The following is a 21,772-nucleotide window of genomic DNA, read 5'->3' as shown; positions in this document are numbered from 1 at the left end:
AGCGCAAAATAATAGCAGAAACTCTTTCTTTGCATTTTAAAGATCTTTCTGTATCCGTCAAGACTAAATATGTGTCTTTCTCCCTTCAGGAAGTGGGATATTCAGGAGCCTGGTGCATGGGCCAGGTTCTCTTCCAAAAACCAAGCTACACAGTTTTCAGAAACAAATGCAACCAAAACACAGTGTCTCTACATCAAAAAGAAATGCAAACAGAGGGCCTCCCAAACGATCAACAGTGTTTTTAATTTGGCATAAGGAACACTTACAAAGCATAATAACGGTACACAGACCTAAGGCCTAGCTTGAGAAGGCACCTGAAGACACAAGCTGAGACAAATCACCCTCCACAGGGCATCCTCTTGAAGTATAGGAGTTCTGGCCCTCAGAATTCCATGGAGAAAGTCAGAGTGGTGTTGGCCATCTTCCGTTGGTAGTCTTCATTGAATTGTTCATTCTGAGCCACCGTGAAGTGGTTCTTCCAATCACCAACTGTCCCTATAGTATAACCACACAAACACTCACACACAATCCATTCAGAAATGTAATAGGAAGATATTTAAAGTGGTGCTCTGTTATTCCCGAGCCTTGAGAATAGGAATGGGGGGCAGGGGGCGGTTGACTGTGTCCCAGCTTAAGAAGTGGAGGGAGAAGTAAGTCTTACCTTTTCTCATGAATGGGGAAATGGACTGGTCCATGACTGAGAGTGGCACGCCAGCCCGGTTGGCCATTGGGTTGTCCTTCATGACCTCAAATGAGGTATTATGGACAATCTTGTCCAGAGTTGCCTCATCTAGTTGCTTCCCTACAAATTGCATCACCTTCCCGATTTCGTGCTTTGGGTCCTGTGGGGGATGGAAAGTGTGTAGCAGGAGAGGCCAAAGAAAAAAGGTCAGGTAGAGGAATGCTGGGAACAAAGTGTTAAACTACTTAGGACACTGAGTAGCACTTGCTGTTGTATGTGCTGGAGAAGCTGCTTGTAAGCCATAGTCTCGGAAATGTCCACAAGCAGAACTTGTGCTGGGAGACTCCACATTCTGCATATTCCTCCAGACTCACAAAACTGGCCTGGGTGGAGAGCTTCCTCATAGTAACAACAGGAGCAATACAGACTAGAGAAACCATTTACATCAGGGGGTTTCAACACTGGGTCCTCCGATGTTATTGGACTATAAAGGCAAAAGCCATCATGGCTGGGGCTGATGGGAGTTCAACAACAGCTGGGGACCCAAGGTTGAGGAGAACCCCTGCATTACAGAGGTTTTTGCCTTCCCAAATGTTCCTTCACAGGGTTTACTGCCATGGACATGTATTGCCCTACTTCCAGTGGGAAAGGCTAGCTGGGGCATGAGCTGTACTTTTGCGAGATCAGGGCCTGGAACACCATAGTAGGAAAGGCAATCAAACAGACAAGATGGGGAAGAAGACTGAAGCTGAAAGCAGGCTCCAAGAAAGGCTTACAGGGCTGAAGGGGACCAAGGGCAGGCAGGCAGACAAATGCAGAGAGTCAAACATAGCTGTGAGGCAATATTGTTGATCAGCAGCCTCTTCCTGCTTCCTTTCTCAAGGTTTTCTGGGGAGCAAATGACAGAGTAACCATATGATTTCCTGCTGTGGTTCATTCTGGGTGCAATAGATGGAACTGGGGAATGAGTTGACACCTGCTTGTTGGTCTCCCACCTTACCCCACCCTGTGCCATTGGCTGAGAGCGGAGTGGGATCCTCTGCCACTTCCACTAAGAACACCATTCAGATAGCACTTGCTCTCTCCTACACAAGGGAATGCCCATTTCAAGGATGTGAGGAGGAGATACCAAGGTGTATAGGCCAAAGGTTATTGGACCCTCCACCCCCTGCTTGGGCCAAAAAGCTGCAGCCAGAACAGGCAAATCAAATAAGCAGTCTTCTGGGTCTGGAGGAATACATTTCAGCAACACATCCCTGCAAGGGCCAAAACCTTACCCTGTTGCTGGGGAGAAGAAGAAAATTCTAGGAAAGAATTATTTTCAAGACTGCCATGCATTCATTTGACCCTACCTCCTTAAATGAATACCTATCCATCTTAATCCCCACTTCTGAAAAGGAATGAAGTTATAGACAACTAGTAGGTAAGGCCTGTTGTCGACAGGGTAAAGTCATTTTGTGTAGCTTATTCTAGGCAGGTCGATGAAATTAAATATATGTAATAGAATTTCGACTGCAAACATTCATTTTATTGTATAATGACCATATATGGTAAATTCAAATTTTTATTTATTTATTTATTTATCTATTTATTTTTATTTATTTTGTTTCTATACCGCCCTTCCAAAAATGGCTCAGGGTGGTTAGTATATTTATAGTACATCTGAATGTACAAATGTACATCATAGTACATTTGAATCTGAGAAAGATCCTCTGCTTGTCTTGGGAGTGATGTCATTTTGGAATTTTTGATCCAATGACAATGTTAAAAATCAGCTGGGAACAATAACAGCTAAAATATGACAATTCAGAATTTCTACTTAGCAAAAAAAACCCCAAACATGTAAACATGTCCCCCAAGCATATTGGGGTGTAAAACGTAGTGCACTCAGCTAATTTAAATGGCAGGAGTATAAGTAATCTGGAAGTATTATTCAGAATTTCTTCCAAAGAAACTACAAAATATTTATTCAGATTTTCACCATGCAAGTTTTAGTGTAAGAATTACAAAAAAGTTTTTTTAAAAAAGTAGATTTAACATTCAGTTAATTTCAGTGGCCAGATTGTATATGCCAAATCTGGTATCTGTATGTCATCGTGGAGTATGATTTTATTTGCACAAATGAATGAATTCTTCAAAACTATATAAATAGTCTGCTTTCCAGACCTACACTGGACACAGCCACTTTCTTCCAGGACTGCTCACCTTCTTGATGTCTTCATAGAAAAGATAGAGCACACGATGAGTGTCTTTTGCCTTCCACCAGCCTTTCACATGGTCGTACCACGGTCCCCAGCTAACTAGAACGCGTAAAATGGAGCAAGTGAGGTGCACTGTGGCAAGTTGCCCAGCAGGAGGCACACCCAGAAAAGAAAAACCATTCCCAGCATTATCAGGAACAGCTGGGGGTGGGTGGTTGGGTTCCTGCTATTTTCCACACAGATCCAGAAAACTCTACACACAAAGGCCCCAATCCAGCTAAAGTTGCCATGAATAAGTCCATTGAAACCAATGGGAAAAAAGTCAGGACTAATTTGACCTCTGTTGCTCTCAGTGGTATGTAGTCATGACTAATTCTAGCTGGACCGAGGCGTTTGACAGCAGTGGCAACAACAAATGGTGCATATTACAAATCTGCATATTGCTGTGCAGTTTTCTTCCTCCCTTGAAAGGGAATAGGTTCATCCACAGAAATAAGGATGCCTAAGTCACTGTTTCAGGGTGGGGGAGCAGCAATTCATATGAGGGAAAGGAATTAGGACCAACTGAAAGAAATTTAGTGTGCAAAAGCTCTTTCTCCAAACCCCTCTTCAGGTTTTCAAGTCTCCATTCATAGCATTTTACTCTTACTGTTTGCTTTCTGAAACGCTGAGGCCTGAGAGAGGGGGACACAACTCATTCCAGGAGAGGGTGTGACCATGCGAGCTTTTCTTCTGCAGCCTTCCCGCAACTCTCACCTGTCTGTTGACACATGTGCAGTTCCAGCTCCAGATTTGAGAACACCCTTGGCAAGGAGGAGCCCCCTTCTGGCAGCCGAGCCCCCACATTATCCTGGCAGTGGGTACAGCAGCAGATGAGGATTTCTGTTTTCCTCCTGCTGTCACACCTGTTGCACAATCAAGGGAGCGTTGCCTACCCAGCTGGTGGCATCCAATCACTGGCTGGCCCAATCCTCCTCCTTGGGGACCAGGGAAAGCAGCACCATCCGTGGGCCCTAGCACTGCAGTATCCAAGGAGCTGCCAAGATCAGCCCTGCACGTGAACCTGGCTTCAACGCCAGCATGGATTTCTGCCCTGCTCACCTGCCCAGCCCTCTTCTTCAAGCAGACTTGAGGTCCATATTCTACATGTTTCCCCTCCCCCGCCCAGGTGCTCAGTCCGGAAGTTGGTTCACTCACCTTTGCCTGCCATGAAAGTCTGGAAGTATTCCTGCCAGGTGCCTGGGTCAGGGATCACTTTGCTCATTCTTTGGAAGTGGAAATAGGACACCATGCAGTCCTTGGCGTTCCTTGCTACGTACAGGAACTGATGGGACAGACAAGCAAATGTGGTGTGGGGCAGGGGAGTGGGAATCATTTAATTAATTTGCATCCCCCCCAACCTGCCAAAGGCTCGTGGCCATTTACTCAGGGTTTCCAGGCAGCCTCCCATAGAGACAATGACCAGGCTGAGGCCTGCTTAGCTTTTGCTTTTTAACATCATGTGCTAACTAGGGCTCTGCAGTGTTGGCTTGGGAACACTGGAAAAGGGCCATTGTAGAGGATTTCAGAGACATTCCTGATCCAAACTAGGGAAGCTCATTTAGGTTTGGACTTTTTTGACCTCAGTTGGGAGAAATCAGAGCTTTGCAGAGCTCAAAATGGTGGTGGGAGTCTGCTCTGTGTGTGTGTGTGTGTGTGTGTGTGTGTGTGTGTGTAAGAGAGAGAGAGAGAGAGAGGGTGGCAAACATCCCACCCTAAAAAAAAAATCCCTTCTGTCCTCTATCTCCCTGCCCATGCCTATTTCCTTTTTAAAAAAAAAAAGGTTTTAGCCTGGTTTTTAAATCATATTTTAAAAAAACAAAGTGACAGATTTCCGGGTATCCCCTGGAGGTTCTTTGATGTTACATCACTTTCCCTTAGGTTTCTGGGTATTTCATTATTTTTCTTCTGGGTTTCACAGCAAGTATGATTTCCTGGTTATGTTGAAAAATTAATTTAAAATCAAAAGATGGTCAGAATCAGTTGTAATTAAATACTCGGATTCTGGCCATCCTTACATATTTGTGGGGCAACTTCCAGAGCTCCCCTTTAGCAGTCTTTTGGGGCAATTAAAAAAACAACACCTTCCCCATATTCTATGGGGATTTTCGCCGGGGTGGGGAAACCCAGCTCCAATCCTGATCCCAACATTCTGAAGGGACAAAAGAACCCTCAACTGACATTAGTGGGATTGGGTTGGATGGGGTTGGATCCAATCCCATTTGCTAATGTGCTCAGGCCTAGTGCTCACTGAGACCCTTCTCTGGGCTCAAAGTGAAGAATGACACAAGAGGCAGAGACTCTGTCCCTGCAGTCCCAGGGTAGCCAAAAGGGGTGTGCAACTGTGTGGTCATCTCCTTGTCTGCAGTATCCAGACAAGTATCAAGGGGAATTTCAGCACATCATGACAAACAGCTGGAAATGTGGAGTCATTGCTCCATCACGTGGGCTGAGTCTGGCTTACAAGTCATGTAGTAAAACGTGATCCATCCCAGATCATTTGTGGGTACAAAAACAGCCATTCTGTTTTCAAAGACTGGTAGCTCAGAGCCCTTTTGTCCTGTCCTTACCTTACAGTTCTGTTCCCAAAAGGACTTGGGGAGTAACTGCACAGGGAGATGGGTTTTGAGAGTCCGTGGAGAGGGCATTGCTTCTGCCTGGTCCACTCCTGCCCAAAGAAGTGAAGCACTCATGTAAGATCAAGAACTGGTGATCAACTCCCAGGGTTTCTTAGGGAAGGCTAGCCAGTTTAGACTTGTGGCACGCCATAGACAATGCCTTGAGTGTCACCTGAGGGTTGGGGTGGTCGTGCCCACTCTATGAATGGGTGTCGGCGATGTACAGGGGCCCGCTGGCATTTCTCCAGGTCACCTTCTTGTTGGATCATGTCCACTATCTCCTGTATCCATGTGGTACCTTGCAGGATGTGGGGCAGGCAGGTGGTGGAGAGGAAGGGAAGAGAAGGAAGAAAAACGAGCAATTGCATATTTAGTATTGTGCATACTTCAGTGATACAGTGAGCCTCTTCTCACGATTAGTGAGAAGGAGTAGAAGGTGGTCTGCCGGGAAAGTGGATAAAGCTTACCTTCCACACAGAGAATCAACCAAGTGATGCTAGGCATGCTCCCCATGTGCCTAGGGGATTCCCCGTGTGACAAGGCAAAGGGGAGGGCTGGGGGCTGGGAAGTGTCGTCCCAGCCCCTGGAACTACCAGGATGCCCTGTGCAAGTGCACGGTACATTCTGGGGACCTACTCCCCTCCCCAGGCTCCTCACAGCAACAAAATGAGGTTAAAAGAACGCTTGCTCCCTTATCCTCATTTTAGAGGGTGGCTTCACAGGCAGGTCTGCCGTCGTGTTTGCTGGTTTGCCGGTTCACACACGTGTGCAAAACTCCCTCAGCTCAGTTTTGCATTGATGTGTGTGTTGGGAATTCTCTCTGGTAAGAGATACCCTTCTAATATAGCAGAGTTCACAGAGGCACAACACAGCGGAGTCTGCCCAGGCATGCGTGAATGCTGAGAGCAAAATAACTTGGAGCCAGTTCATAGTTTCAAATCAATAGAAGGAGTATTTATTAGTGTACTCCGTTCTAGATAGTAAAGTGGAGAGATAGGATCTCTAATCTAGCTAGCTAGCTGGATGCACATGGATGCATCTCTTCTGCACACATGGTGCAGGGAGAGAGGCACTTGCATGTTGCAAGGAAGAAGGAAGAGGAAGTGGCAGGCAGGCAGGCGGGAAGGGTCCCTGAGAGTAGCAATCTACACACCAAAGGGTGTGTCAGAGCAGTAGAGAAGGGATGGCCAATGTCTTGACCTCTCTAGCCCTCTGACTCACTAGTCTGTCCCCCTCTGTCATTGAGACATGAGGCAGTGCAAAGTCCACTTCCAACAATGTGAATATCCTCAGTATGTTTTACCCTGACAAGCTGCATTGTACAGCCTGCTTATGCTAGGCATTAGGGATGTGCACGGAACTGGTTCCGTGCACTCCTGGGAGGGTGGGGGGGTTTCTTTAAGGGGCAGGTGAGATGCTGCCTACCTGCCAGTGCCCGCCCCACCACTTTCCCCTCGCCAGCGCTCTCTCAAAAAGCATGTACATGGGGCTGAAGTGTGCCTCCCTGCAGCCCCGGCCAGCATCACCACAGAAATGGCCAGCGTTTGTGCATGTCATGCACCGGTTCTGTGCACCGATTCCGTACACATCCCTACTAGGCATTCCCTTTCCCACAAAAAGGGAAAGTACTTTCACAGACCTCTGAAGCCTTCACTGTAGGCTTCAAGGCCAGCCTGTTTCCCCTCCCAAGGAGCTGCCCCCACCCCTGGAGGCATGCAGAGTGCGCTGCTGCCCATTCTTCCTTCCCACCCCCACTGGCACACACCTCTTCCCCCACCTTACCTGGGAAGAAAAGGAAGCAGAAAGCAGTAGATAAGAAGAGGTGATGGCCACAAGAGATAAGCCCAATTCAGACATTATGCTATATGAGTGTACAGATGTCTGTTCACTTGTACATGCATCTGTGTGAATGACTGTACCTGTAATCATTTTTAAAGGTGAACCTGGATACAAACTCTTCAGTTGCATGGTGCAGATAGGAAGTGTACTTCTGTACCTGTGTTCAACATAACTTGGGAATATCTGTACCTGTTTACACTGTATACTCATTGTACAAGTGTTGAACATAACAAGTGAATGGGCCTACAAGGGAAGGGGGAGAGAAAGATAGTGGTAGCAGAGACAGGTAGGCCAGGTGAGGTGGCATTTGTGGTGCAGAAGGCAGAGAGGTGGCATTCCCTGCCTTTACATGCCTGACGGGACCATCTCACCTCACCTCACCTCATGGAAGGGCCAGGCCTGTCAAGCATGCTCAGCTTTCTTCAGAGCCAGTTCTAGGTCTGACAGGGCCCTCAGCAAACTGCTCTCTGTCCTATGAGGCCCCCTCCTATGGGCCAGCCCTTCCATGAGGCAAGGTGAGATGGCTACCACAGGCAGCCCACTTGGGGAGGCAGTGAGTGGCTCATTCTGGGTGGCTCACCCCAAGTTCACAGTGGGTCTCACTTTCCTTAACATTATTGGGATCTGTGAAGAACTCACTGGTTAACTATCTATATATTTAATTCTCTAAGGCATACCCGTGGCTAATCCCATGCGTGGCAGCTCTCAAGAGAGTTCGGAGAGCTGCCAGATAGCCATGGGACGGGTGGGAGGGAAGAAAATGGCAGCTAGGGCAGCAGCCACCTGGCCAGAAAGTAGAAGCAGGTGGGATGGGGAAAAGTGGGCTGGCTGGCTGGCCAGTCAGAAAGCGGGGGTGTTCAGCCGGGTGGGGGGAGAAGAAGTGGGGCGGGCGGCCAGCCAGACAGAAAGCAGCAGCGGGGAGGCAGATAGAGGGGAGAAGAAGTGGGCTGGCCAGCTGGAAAGCAGCCCCACCCCCCGGGTGCTCAGTGGAGGGGTGGAGAAAAAGGCAACAGCAGGTGGGTGGGCTGGCCGGAGGTGCAGATGCTCTGTGCCAGGCCCAGCTAGTTGTTCATATTTTTATATGTTGCTTGGCCTTGGGGTTAGTGAGGTCAGCATGGCAACCGTTGCTAGGTACTGGGATTGACAGGGAGAGTTCCATGGACCTCAGAACCTGGGAAGGAGAGTCAGTTGGAAGTTAACTGCCAAGGAGGAGGCAGGCAGGAAGGGACTCCTCTGACAACGACTGCAAGAGGGTAAACGGTAACTGGTGTGTTTTGAACGGAGGGTTACTTGGAAAGAGCCAGTTTTTGTTAACGTTTGTTTCCCTTTGTGAAACAATACACCCTCTTTTTAAAATATGTTGACTTTCTCTATTGGAGTAACACACCCCATGCCTAAAGCATTCTCCACTATCCAGGGCAACAGTTCTAATGGGAGAGGACTAGTGGAGATAAATGCTGGCAGCAGATGCAGGAACGTTCACAGGGTGTGCGTGTGTGTGTGTGTGTGTGTGATTTCCAGCATCAACAGAGCTGAATGGAGGTGGGCGGGCGGGGTGTGTGTGTGTCCCGCTCTGTTTCTTTCTCTGCCCAGCAGTTCCCCCCCATTCATAAATGATAGTTTTACCCAGGAAGCCCCTGAATAATCATAGGAGCCTTTGGGGGAAAGCTGCTGTTTGTGAATGGGACGAGAGAGAGGAGGCAGTGATGGTGGAATGACTCTTAGCCGAGAGAGTTATTTGATTGCCACTGCATGAAGGGCACAGAGCTGGCCTCCCTCAGGGATAGGCAGTGGGCTCTGCTGAAAAACCTGGGCCTTTGGCAGTTGTCCAGTGATGCCAGCACTTGAAGCCGGTCCTAGATTTCACTGCCGGCACTGCACACACAGACCCAATCTTCTCTTTGAAAATCATGAGGCCTAGAGAGTTGATTTTTTTTTTAAACATGAAACTGGATTCTGCTCTGCCCTACATATATTCTGAGAATAAAACAACAAATACTGGCTGGTATCTGGACTAAGTTACTCAATAACACTACTCTGGAATTACTCTAAGGACTATGTGATTTTAATAGGACTGCTCAGGGATGATTTTGTCTGGATATTAGCCACTCTTTTGCATGCAGACCTTGGTCACCACTCCACAGAGCTGATTGTAAAGTGGACCGACTAGTATATGTGTTTTTCTGGTGTCATCAGGGAACATTTGCCAGAAGTGCATCCCCAAACTGGGTACAGCATTAGCACATACACACACTCCTCACCTGCTTTGGGGTAGGTGCAAATGAGCAGATCATCTGGTTTTGCTTTGAAGCTCTGGATGCGGCTCCATTCAGCACAGGTAGTCTTTGGTAGGGGAATCCTATTCACTTCACCCAGCTCAGGACGTCCCTCTGGTTTGAGATCTGCCTCTGAAGACATTGCTTACAGCCTGGGAGACAAGATGAAAAAGCCAGATTCCTGGGGAAAGAGAAGTAGAAGACATAGAAAAAGCAAATTATGTTGTATTATTACTCTCCATCTCAAAAAAGCAAACCGCATAATATGGGATCTTGTGTGTTTGGGTCAAGGTTGCCACCTTTCCCCAGGGTTTCTGGGTCTTTAACAAACTATTTGACATGCAGATATTCAACAGGGGCAGCTTTTCTCAGCAGCATATCACAGTGATGGAAAATGGCTCATCTGTTGAATGTCTGACTGTTGCATAATGTCCACCCAGGCTTTTAATTATATATTGTTTTAATTGTGTTTTAATAGTTCTAACTTTAAAAAATTTAATTGTTGAAATATGTTAATCTTTTTATTGGTTGTTTTTATTGTCTTGTAAACCACCCAGAAAACTTGTGTTTTGGGCGGTATAAAAGTATGTTAAATAAATACATAAATAAATAATGTTAAAGGCATAGGATCATTGCCAAAAGCAAGGGGAGGATAAAGGAAGAGAAAGGTCACACTTATATCCATCTGTAGCAGATTTACAGCCTTTGTCTCAGAGCAAGCTCACGTGAGGGGGTAAAATGCTGAATCATCCCTGCTGAGCTGCCTGGCTAGGCTTCTGCTAAAACTATTCTATATTCCTGGTAGGTTTAAAATGCTGCCGCCACCACCCCTTTTGTTTACAGAAACTCTCTGGGCTTGGGGTGGGATAATCCCAGAGAAAACTCTCTTAATTTGGCTCTTGGACAAGTACAAAAATCTTCCACATGCAAGCCTACACATGATGAGAAAACTGATAGCTGCTGAATGTTTGAGGACGTGTTTGCACCAGAGAAACCCCCCTTCGCTGCCGCGCGCCGCACCATTTTACTGAGTTAAAATCCAACTTGTAGAAGCTTGTAAAAAAAGAAAGAACAAAAACAGTTCTATTCAATTACTACAGACTGCTTCCATCTGAGGCTTTCTCAACTTTTAGATACAATTAAGAATACTCATTAGGATTACAAAAATAGGTTGTCTTAATGCACACTTAATTGTTTCCATAGCTTTTGCAATGCTCTAGGTGTATTGAGTGCAGGCTAGTGTTTCTTATTTCAGTTACATTGCAGGTAAACTATAATAGAACAGTATCCAGAATATGTAGATCACATACCCCAAAGAAATATAACATCCCTAATGCAAAGTCCAAAGAAATATAACATCCCTAATGCAAAGTCTGACTAAACAAATGTTTCCCTAGACTAAACTTCCCTTTCCCACAAAACTCCTGATGAGACCTTCAAGCCTCCTGTAATCCTGTCTTCCCAGGCTTTGCAGAAAACCTCCATGGCCACATGTCCTCCTGTGCACTTCCAGCACAGCTTCTTCTAACAAAGAACTCCCTTCTTCCTGGCAACAGCTCTCTAGGTCCCACCCCACTGGTCGAATGATTGGTTGAGCCCTGGAGTTCACCTGCCTGTCAATCTAGACAAGGGTTTGCTTTCTGTTTGCAGGCCTGCTCAACATAGCCCCCACCAGCTGTTTTTGGACTACAACTCCCATAATCCCCAGCCACAGAAGCCAATAGCCAGGGATTATGGGAGATGTAGGCCAACATCTGATGGAGGGCTGAAGTTAAACAGGCCTGAGGGAGGGAATGCTGGTCACTACACCACCACTCACATTTCTGGCTGGTCCAGTACCAGTCCAGTCACAGCTGGTACAGTCCAGTGCACAGAATTTCTATAATCTGTCAGGTATAGGCCTAGATAACATCCCCTTTGTATCAAGCAGAGCTTCAATATACACTCATAGACAGACTCACATGAGAGAGAGAAAAGATTTTGTGAGGAATGCTTAGGGGTCTCTCTTGCAATAACGAGATTGCTACTTATCTTGGGATAACCAAGGCTAAACTAACTTCTACCTCTGAATTATTTTTGTGCTCATAGAATGACTCAGAGCCTGAAATGAGCTCAAAGGAAGTCAGCTATTCCTGGTAAAATTAAGCCTCTTGACTCTTGCAAACAACAGGAGGTTTGTTATCGCTGGTAAACACAAGTAAGCAAATTCTAGAACTCCCTCGGAGACAAAGGAGTTCACAAGTTTTGAGGCAGGGCTATTCACAAGTTTTGGGGCAAGGCTATTGATAGTTGAGTTTCCTTTGGATAAGAAAGCACTGGGCATATTATGTGCTTTATTTACAAAATATAGAAGTAGAAGATAAATGGAGATAAACAGAAAGAGGCCTTGCACCTTCAAGGGGCCTGTAGCTAGCTAGCTAGCTAGCTAGCTAACTCACTCTCTCTCTCTCTCTCTCTCTCTCTCTCTCTCTCTCTCTCACACACACACACACACACACACACACACACACGTAATTAAATGGCTGTGTTCCAAAAACATGGACCACCTGGGACCCCATAAGGAAAGGGGGTGGTCTTGTGGTAGCAACATAAATTGTCCCCTTTGCTAAGCTGGGTCTGCCCTGGTTTGCATTTCAATGGGAGACTACATGTGAGCACTGTAAGATATTTCCCTTAGGATTGAGCCACTCTGGGAAGAGCACCTGTGTGCTTGCATGAAGAAGGGTTCTAGTTCCCTCCCTGGCACCTCCAAGATAGGGCTGAGAGAGACTCCCCCTGTAACCTTGAAGCAGCTCCTGCCAGCCTGTGTAGTCAATACTGAGCTAGATGGACCTATGGTCTGAGTGTATGACAGCTTCCTGTGTTCCTATAGGCGCCTGCCTGGTGCTCTGTGGGGGGAAGTTGGCCTCTGCAGTGGCCTCCTTGCTAGCCCACCATTCACCGCTTACTGCCTCAGGACCATGGCCATCTTTCCCTCGCCCACCAGCTGCTGGCCTCTGTGAGCCCGTCCAGCACAGTCGCCGTGGCTGGCAAAGAGCTACAATGCGATATCATGGCATCATGGCCTATAATTGCTGGGTCATGAAGTCACTATACTTTGCCATGGATGGGGCCCCAGTGGTAGGGAAGCGTCCGGTGGGGGGGTGGGTGAGTGTGGGGGCAGCCAATCTGGACACGGTCCGCCACCAATGTCACAACAGCACTACACACACGGGCATACACCCCTTGCTCACCTAGCTGGAGCTGGGATGGGGTACGTCACCTTCTCTAAGCTCCAAAGCCTTGCTCGTTCAAAGTTCTCAAGTTACTGTATTGCCAACTATCTCCTAACCCATAGCTCCCATGGAGGAAATACCAACCCACCACTCTGGCCCATTAACAGAGGTTTTTTGGTTAGTTTATTTGAGGGGATGGGTGGGTGGCTGGGAAGATACACCCAAGTTGTTTTAAGTATACAACTAGACACATCACTGGAAACAAACACATCTATACCTCATTGTCTTTCTCTCTCTCATTAGAGAATGAGGCTGGCCAGTGCATAATGTTTGAAAAGATATTGACCACACTGTATCCTGGAATGCCTAAAGCAGGCTTCCCCAAACTGCGGCCCTCCAGATGTTGCTGAACTACAACTCCCAGGATACCCAGCCACAATAAATTGTGGCTAGGGATGCTGGGAGCTGTAGTTCAGTAACATCTGGAGGGCCACAGTTTGGGGAAGCCTGGTCTAAAGGGAGTAAGCAGGTCTATACAGCTGAAATGTGACAGAATTCCTTGCCTGTGTAAACAGAAGTTGTTGATTCGTAACAACCGCCCTGAAGGGGCAACCTCAGGCACCTCCCACTGCATCCAAACCTTGGATTTATATTTCTACCTTTCGTCCTTGAGGAGTTGATGTTGCCTTTCAAAGGGTTCCTGTCAGAAACTTCCCAGCAGCAGCCACAACTGGAAAGGAAACTGTGTGCCATTGGTTCTGTGAAAGCTTGGTAAGTCCCTCCCAAAGGAGGAGTTCACAAGTTCCTTCTTCCAATGCTCTGTTTACCATAAGCACGATTAAACTCTTGGAAACTTTGATTTTTTTTTTAAGTCCATAGATTGAAGGGCTTGTGACAAAGCAGATTGTGCTCTTCAATAGGCAAGCCTGCTTTTAAAAAATTGAATTGAAAATCAAAATTCTGTAACACTGCTTACCTATTCACAGGAGAAATTACTTTGCACTCCAGAAGCAGGAAGTAGCAAGAATTAACAGCTGCACACGAGGCCGGAGTTCTGCCAAGTGGTAACAGAAGGGGATTAAGGAAGGGAAAATGCAGACAGCATTTCCAATTCCAAGGTTGCTTTTATCTGTTCTGAGAACAAAACTACACCTGAGATTTCCCCCACTTAAATTTTAAAAAACCAAAATGTAGTTGTGGAGAGTGTAGGTTGCCACAGGAGGCTGCTGCAGTGGAGAAGGGGATTCGTCTTCTTTTAATTTAATTTTTATTAATCAGTTTTGCATATCTTTTTAAAGAAAAGAAAAGAAAAACACCAATAAAGTAGTTTCATAAGAAAAGGTAGCAATAATATGGCAAGAAGTTAACATTACAGGGGATATCTACCAGTCACATGGCCACCAGAAACATAAAAATTCACTAAAAGGGTGTATTATTCTGATTTCAGGGAGAAAGAACATCCATCCCAAAATATAAAATGTCAGAGAAGGGAATTCTTAATTCTTCTCCACCCTTTACATATTTTTTACTATGCTGGTACCTGAACTTTTCTTCTGTGGAACAAAAAGCAGTTCTCAGGAGGTAAGTTATTTTCTTTTCCTTTCTATAGTAAAAGATGGAAGGCCACTGCTCTACATTATTGCAAACATTTCCAAAGCACCCAATGGCCTGTTTCATGCTAGTGAAAACATGGGAAGAGTGCAGCCCCTATCTAGAGAGGATCCGGTGTAGATTGAAATAAAAGATTGGACTGTAGAAAGAGGTCACAAATTGACAGTGAGACATCCAACATGAGTAGTGGTCCAAGAGCGCTGTGCACCCGAGGTGGGGTGTGAAATGCTGCTCCCCTTATGTACACTCACTTCCCCAACTTTCCTTTAAATCCTCATGAGAGAAGGATCATGGTTATAGGGCTCTGCTTTCCTCCACTCTCGGTAAAAAGCTGAATAAAAAGCTGGGTAGCCCTGCTGGGAGCAACTAGATCCAGGAGAGCAACAGCAGGTGAGAGGGTATGCCCTCACCTCTTGCCTGTGGGCTTCTCAGAGGCATCTGGTAGGCCACTGTGGAAACAGGATGCTAGACTAGGTAGTCCTTGAGCTTGATCCAGTAGGAAGTTTTACGCACAGCAGTTTTACCACGAGATTTTTGCTTTTAGCTCTCATCTCTTCCAGAATGGAGGGTGCAAGTACACATATCAGCCAGATTTTCCCCAAAGTCCCTGCAGGTTATTGGGAGCAGTCCACATGTGTAATTCGGGTTTTCCATTGCACCCGAGTGTAGACCGATTTATCTCTGGAGTAAAAAACTCTACTATTTTCAGCATTTTTTGGCGACAGCTTTAAGTTCGCAGTAAAGCCTCCTGATAAACCCGCGGTAAAATCTGCTGTGCGTAAAATCTCCAGGGCTGTTCTTATGTGCTCATCACAATGAGACTTGCCCAGAACTTCCCACTGGATTATGCCCCATGTGACAGATCTGACTGCCTTCCACTCTATCACCCTTCATTCATAGTACCCCAAAATTGGCAACCTGATTTACCATCACAGTAGGATTGGCCCTGGGTGAATCCCTTTGCCTCTTATCTCACCTCCTTCTTTCGTTGCTCCCTGTCACGTTCTGGCATTCATCAGTTCAATTAAACTTCCACAAACTCTTTTACCATTCAGCTCACTTGGGGGTCTGTGATGGACAGAGTCATTCAGTTTAGCTTGCCAGTACTGCTTGTAGTTTCCAGCACCCTCTGATTAAACTGCTAGACTAATAGAGAAAAGAAAAGAGATGAGATGGAGAAGAGGCCTTAGGCACAGCTACTTACATGTACTCCTCCAACCGCCAAGCACTCTGAGATGACTAGTCATGGCAATCTAATTGGGTGGTACCTCATTTGACTGATGGCACTCCTACCCAATCATCAACATTTTCGCCAACCAAGAGAGTGGAATCCCACAGTCCTTGCAGGGTTACTTCTGGCTCCAAAGTCCACTGGTTTTTAATAGTTAATCAGTGATAAGGTAATGAATGGTATCAACACAGCCCATGTGGAATTTTTTGCTTAGACTGAGTCTGCCAGGGGGGTTGTCCAGTTAGGATGGGAGTGGCCTGGGTTTCTGAGAGATCTCTAGGACTGTTGTGTCTTTGTCCTTTAAACTTGTGCCTGTTTCACCTATTGCACACATTGCGATTCTGTGGGAAAGGAAGAGAAATGCCTATGCCTTGGAAAATAGGAAGGAGCCATCAAGGGTTTCCTCAACAATTCACATGGCAAAATTTCAAAGGAAGTGTTTTTTCTGAGGATCCTAAGGAAAGAGAAACTCTTTATTTGGCTCACTTCCTATTCCCCAGCAAAGCTATTGCTCTCAAGAAGGCATGCTGCATACATATCATTCTGCTGCTTGCCTGAAATGCCACCCATGTAGTTAGGTTGTCAACTTTTTAACCAGCCCTTGCTCCTCTGCCTTTAACACTAACTTGATCAGCAGACATGCCTGCTAATGCCTGAAGATCAAGCTCTACAAAGGCTGGCCAGACTGTTCTCCCCCCACCCCCTGCCCAGTCAGTTCAAATCAAATCTCTAGGTTCAAATCAAATTTAACTGTGTCAGAGAAACCACACATCTTCTACCCCCCAAAGGGGTGGGGCTTCCTTGGCATGGTCTGAACTAGCCCAAATCGCAGAACTCCTATTTCAGAGACCAGTGGCTAAGTGACTACATGGTTCCATTTCAGCAGCAGCCATGCCACTCTGGTAATGCTGCCGGAACAGGCCCTGTAAGTGAAAGAGTTATTTAATGGCCAAATGCACAACATGGCTACAACTGTATTTTGTAAATGTTGTCTATGCATCAGAGCAGGGATCACAGAACCACCAATAAGCACATCGTCTGATATGAAACCACAGTGGGAAATGGTACCCAGAGGAGCTGAGAGACAAAGACAGTAGCAGCTCAAGACCTTTGAATGTCTGAGGCAGGGTGTCAAATGCCACCCCTTTGTGTGTACTTTATGTCTCCTTCTCCCCCCACCCCCCGTTAAAAGCAGGTGGTGGAAGAATATCTTGCCACCTTGCTGTTGCCCCATTAATGTGGTTCCTAAGGTGATTGCCTCATCTCACTTCATGTATGAGCTGCTCCTGGGCAAATAGATAGTGATCTGGTTCACCTAGTCATTCAAATCTAGGTTTAATGTGGGTTACAGCCATTTGCATGATTGTCTGAACCAACCCTTGCCAAGATGGTTTATCTGAGATGAATCTGAGATTCCTGCCTTGGGGGTTCACACAATCTCACTCCCATTAAACCTAGATCTGAGTGATTGTATGAACCAGGTTAATATTTGTCATTTGTTCTTGTACAACTAGAGGGAACTCATACAGTCAACCAAACTGCCCCAGGATGAGTTGTCTCACCTTGGGGTAGCGTAGTCAACTGTATCATCCCACCAAGTGGCTCAGAGAATGAGTCTGTAAAGATAAGCAGTCTACCAGATTAACAATTGCATGCCATGAAATATTTTTGATAGGATGTACCCAAACTATCCAGGGGTAAGAAAGATCATTCTGGGAGAATTTGGTCATTTGTATCATCTCAATTTTACTACACACCAGATGCAGAAGTGGTAAGATGTGTGCCTAAAATGCAGTTCACTCATGGTATAATGAGGGGCAGCAAATAACATTTCTCCTCAGGAGTCTATGTGGGACACAGCTAGAGCACCACTGCCACTCAGTGGCTGGTAGCGAAAATGTGACTGAAGTGTTAATACGTGAAATGTTAGCCCGTCAATATGTTTTCCTTCCCCTTATTTTGCCCCCTACCTTAGCGGTGTATCTCCATTTCCTTTCCCTCAGACACCCTGCTGTGACACAGAGTTTTTCCAGGCCCAATCTCTTCTGTGAGATCCCACTATCACCCATACTGCAGCCATAATTTATGACTATCATGACAGGCACACTGACTTGCAGGACTCCACTGAGAACGGAAACAAATGTGGATGTGGTGGAGCCGGAGGCCATGGTAAGATTCAGACCTGTGTAAGCATCCCACATGCTCTCCTCTATCACATATGTGTCATATGAGTCCCATCCATTCTCCTGAAAAATTGGTAAGCCAACAATTGTAAATCCACACTCTGATGTCATGTGGCAAATACATCCCCATGGGAAGGAGCCTGCACAGAACACTTACATAGGCTGCACAAGGACTTTATGGGGAAATACTTTCCTGATCTCTCAAATGCCAAATCAGCCCTTCCCATCTTCTCACCTAATGATGGCATCCCAAGCCCGGAATTACACTCACAACATAAGTTAACATAAAACCACCCAGAACAGTCTTCGCACTTTATTTCACAAACATACTTTCTTCAACCATTATGTAGCCAACAAAGAACTGGATTGCTAAAAGATATTATCTTGCCCAATTTGAGAAAAAATATCCATTTTGAGGGCTTATTTAGGGACAGGGAACCATCTTATTTATTTCTGTGTATAGTTTTCTATGTAAACCACTCTGAGAACTTCTGTTGAAAAGCAGTATAGAAATATTTGTAGTCATATTTGTAGCAGTCATCCTCTGAAAGAGCTGGTGACCAAATACCACAGAGAGCATTTCAAGTGGGCCATTTTGCTGAGTAACCCAGGGACACCCTCTGTCTTGCAGACCATTCAGACATGCAGGTACCAGAACATCCACTGAGCAGAATCCATCCTGGTGGGAAGTGCTGAGATATTGTCTTAAGTCCCTTGAAGCAAAGCCTGCTGGATGTATCAATATATAGACAGTAGGCAGCACAATCTCTATATTGCCCACCATGATGGCCTGAAGCCCCATCCAAGCAATCCTGTCCATCTCTGCCACCTTCAATCTACTAGAGAGCACAAACCAGAAGTTCCTGCACACAGTCAAGTGTATTTCATATATCTTCTTCTGTTTAAGTGAGTGGTTAATTTTCATGTTTATAAGAAATAGTACAGCACTGTGCTGTGCTGTTGGACAACCCAACACACCACTGTTGACATGAACTGCCCAGATTAATTTATGGGGATCCATCCCACAAAGGGGTGTAAAGCGTATGCTGATTGCACAAAAACATATTGTACTTCCAAAGGTTCTTTCCTTCCTGCAAACAGGAGGACAAGTTCCTGAAAGTTTTTGCTACCCAGATAAGTCTATCTCTTTGTCTAGTTCCATTTACATTCCTTTAAAAAATAGTTTTACACAGGAAGTTCTTCCAGGTAATCACTAACTCACCAGAGACTTTTTCATTGTCTCTTCAGTGTCCTTTTTAACCCTATAAACTGCCCTTTGAGCCCCTTCCAAGGCATGCAATCTTTGGGATCCATTCTAAAGATTATTTGCCCCCTGCTCCATCAGCACACCCCATTCTCCTTCCTTGAGACTAGGCTTCCCTGCTCTGCACACTGGCGGTGGTGGGTGGGTGGGATGGATGTATGGAAGAAGGCTAAGTTCCAACTAGCTAGGCTAGAGGATTTGTAGCTCTATTTTTCCACCAGAAAAAGTGATGTACAACCTTTCCTCATGGGGAGGGAGGTCAACCCCTCCCCCGAATAAAAGGGCTCCATAGGGACCCTTGACTCATGGGTCCACCCTGGATACACACTGTACAGTGGGAGGAAAGATAAGACATTTTTTAGCCTACTTTCCAATAGACTTATGAAATCACCCGACATTCTGTCTCTGTGTGTGTATCCACCCAACCCACTTTGGTGTCCCTACAAGCTATCCATGGGGAACAATGGGGTGTTTTGAGTCCCCTCATTTTTCCCATGGCCCAAACACTCAAAATTAGGGATGTGCAAATTGATTCGGGTACAAATCAATTTGTACCCAAATCTAGCTGATTCAGGTGATTTTGGAGACAAAACAAATCACCCCTGTGGTCCATTGGCTAGATTCGGGTCCAAATAGAATTGTGCCTGATTTGATTCAAATTGATTCAAGATTTGGATCCCTCCCATTAATCCCCCCAGATTTCCATCTTTCATTTAAAAATAAAAGCTAAGTTCTAGCCCTTGTAGAAGTGGAGTAAATAGGAGATGGAGAGTAAATAGAGAGAAAAAGATCAAAACTTTCCTTTCTATTTCCAGCTCGAAGCGCAAAGTCCCTGACCAAGTCTACTGAAGTCTACTGACGATGAAAGACTGAGGGGATGAGGAGAGGCACAGACACATATAGTGGCTGGGAGCGGGGTTTCCTCCAGAAGCAGGAGATGAAACTTGGAAGATACCAATTAGTGGTCTCCATGCATGCACAAAGCCGAGAGGTGTAAAAGACAGAAGCTACCTCGAAGAACAAGATGTTCTCTCCCACCCCAAATGGCTTACCATGGGCATGTAATAGAAACCACCTCACCACAGAAAGCCCATTCATTTCTGGGGATTTTTCTACCCTGTGTCATATTTTTATTAATTTCATAAATATCATGACTGGTGAGGGACCATACCTGTGGATATATCATGTAGCAGAGTGCAGGTAAGAGTTTGACAACAGGAGTTTAGCTCGGATTGCGGTGGTTTGCTTGTTTATGCACCTTTATGTAGCTGGGGTGGAGATCTAACCCAAAATTTGGATGAGGGTTAACACTTCCATGCTTTCTCCCTGCCCCTAGAATGCTAAGGGCTAGAAATATGCTGGGTATTCTCATTATACCAGTGCAAACACTTTACCATGCCTACATGCCAGCATTTGCAACTGCAATTCTTGTTATTTGATCTCTACTACATTCACCAGTAGGCAGAAGAAAGCTACAAATACTTTTCATGAAAAAAGGGTGTGTGTGTATACAGTGTGTGTATGTATGTATACACACAATATTTTGTTTAACATATTTACAATAAAACAATACAAATTAGAACAAAATTAAAATGTTTGAACAGTAAAAGGATATTTTACTGTTTTAAATGTTTATTATCACTATGTTTTCAATTTTGTCAATTTTTTTTAATTAATTCTAATTTCAGCCTGTTTATTATATACACTCAATTTATTGTTATATAACTGTAATCTTTCTCTTCTGTTTTGGCTTGTGGCTGTAACATTAAAAAGAACTTGAACACTACAATAATTTAAAATGTAGAGAAAAGTTAAAAACTGTAAATCTAATTAAAAGCCTGGGTGAAGAAATGTTTCTTAACTGCCTTTTAAAAGGTTGCCAGAGATGGGGAGCCTCTTATTTCAACAGGGAGCACACTGGAGAAGGGGATATCCCACCCAGCAATGGAGATAGCCCACCCATCGAGCTAGCTTACAACAGCCTAAAATCATAAAAATCAAGATAAAAATACAAAAGAGTAAAGCATAATAAAAGATAGTGAATAAGTGCAAAACACAATAAAAGAGAGAACAGATAAAAGCAGAACAGCAGCCAGGATTAAGACAAGATAATAGTTACAGCCAGTCATTAAAAGCTTATTTTCAAAAATAAAGTTTTAAAGTTCTTTTTAAAAAACTAAGCAAAGAGGGAGACTGGGAGGGCATTCCAAAGACTGGGGTGGGGGGGGGGGTGGCCCTACTGAGAGACCTCTATCCCTGGCCCCCACCAATCAAAATTGTGTCAATGAGGGGATAAGAGAAGGGCTTGACTGGGTTGTCAGAGGGCATTGGCAGATTCATGTGGGCAAATGCAATCCAAAAGGTAACCTGGTCCCAAGCCGTGTAGAGCTTGGGTAGGCAGGATAAGGCAGTACCTTACCATAAGTACCTTAGGGTAGGCAGTACCTACTGACTGGTGTCCAAAGAACTCTTATAAGTGTTGCCCTCATAGGCTGCTTTTGAAAGTCCATCTTCAAGCAACAGCTTGCATTATACTTGTGTGTAGTCATCAGTGGAGCAGGAACACAGACAGAGAGGTGAGTGATACAGCTTCATTTTATTTATTTATTTAGT

The 21,772-nt window shown here is 45.4% G+C and overlaps 1 protein-coding gene and 1 long non-coding RNA gene across 10 annotated transcripts; one reads left to right on the top strand and one right to left on the bottom strand.

Moving 5' to 3' along the window:
• Positions 1-224: 224 nt before the first annotated feature.
• LOC128330645 (sulfotransferase 1C2-like) lies at positions 225-15,727 on the bottom strand. 6 transcript variants are annotated; one of them, XM_053263803.1, is made up of 9 exons: positions 15,458-15,665; positions 13,847-13,924; positions 9,641-9,836; positions 5,713-5,838; positions 5,493-5,590; positions 4,081-4,207; positions 2,888-2,982; positions 662-842; positions 225-495 (listed from the first exon to the last, which is right to left on the bottom strand). In XM_053263803.1, exons 3-9 carry the CDS (start codon positions 9,795-9,797, stop codon positions 383-385), a joined length of 897 nt encoding a protein of 298 aa, XP_053119778.1. In that variant the 5' UTR covers positions 9,798-9,836; positions 13,847-13,924; positions 15,458-15,665; the 3' UTR covers positions 225-382. The 6 variants fall into 6 exon arrangements, with proteins under 6 accessions (XP_053119778.1, XP_053119782.1, XP_053119781.1 ...); XM_053263807.1 differs by lacking the exons at positions 13,847-13,924; positions 15,458-15,665 and adding an exon at positions 15,686-15,727; XM_053263806.1 differs by lacking the exon at positions 13,847-13,924.
• On the top strand, positions 8,577-21,010 carry LOC128330646 (uncharacterized). 4 transcript variants are annotated; one of them, XR_008310190.1, is made up of 4 exons: positions 8,577-8,639; positions 14,318-14,451; positions 17,716-17,881; positions 19,975-21,010. It is a non-coding gene; the product is annotated as an uncharacterized LOC128330646 (long non-coding RNA). The 4 variants fall into 4 exon arrangements; XR_008310191.1 differs by having other exon boundaries at positions 8,593-8,646; XR_008310189.1 differs by lacking the exon at positions 8,577-8,639 and adding an exon at positions 13,303-13,641.
• The last annotated feature ends 762 nt before the right edge of the window (positions 21,011-21,772 follow it).

This window comes from Hemicordylus capensis, chromosome 6, assembly GCF_027244095.1.
Source record: "Hemicordylus capensis ecotype Gifberg chromosome 6, rHemCap1.1.pri, whole genome shotgun sequence".
NCBI classification, from domain to species: domain Eukaryota; kingdom Metazoa; phylum Chordata; class Lepidosauria; order Squamata; family Cordylidae; genus Hemicordylus; species Hemicordylus capensis.
Note: the sequence above shows the minus strand (reverse complement) of the source record. Positions and strands in the feature narration are given on the sequence as shown.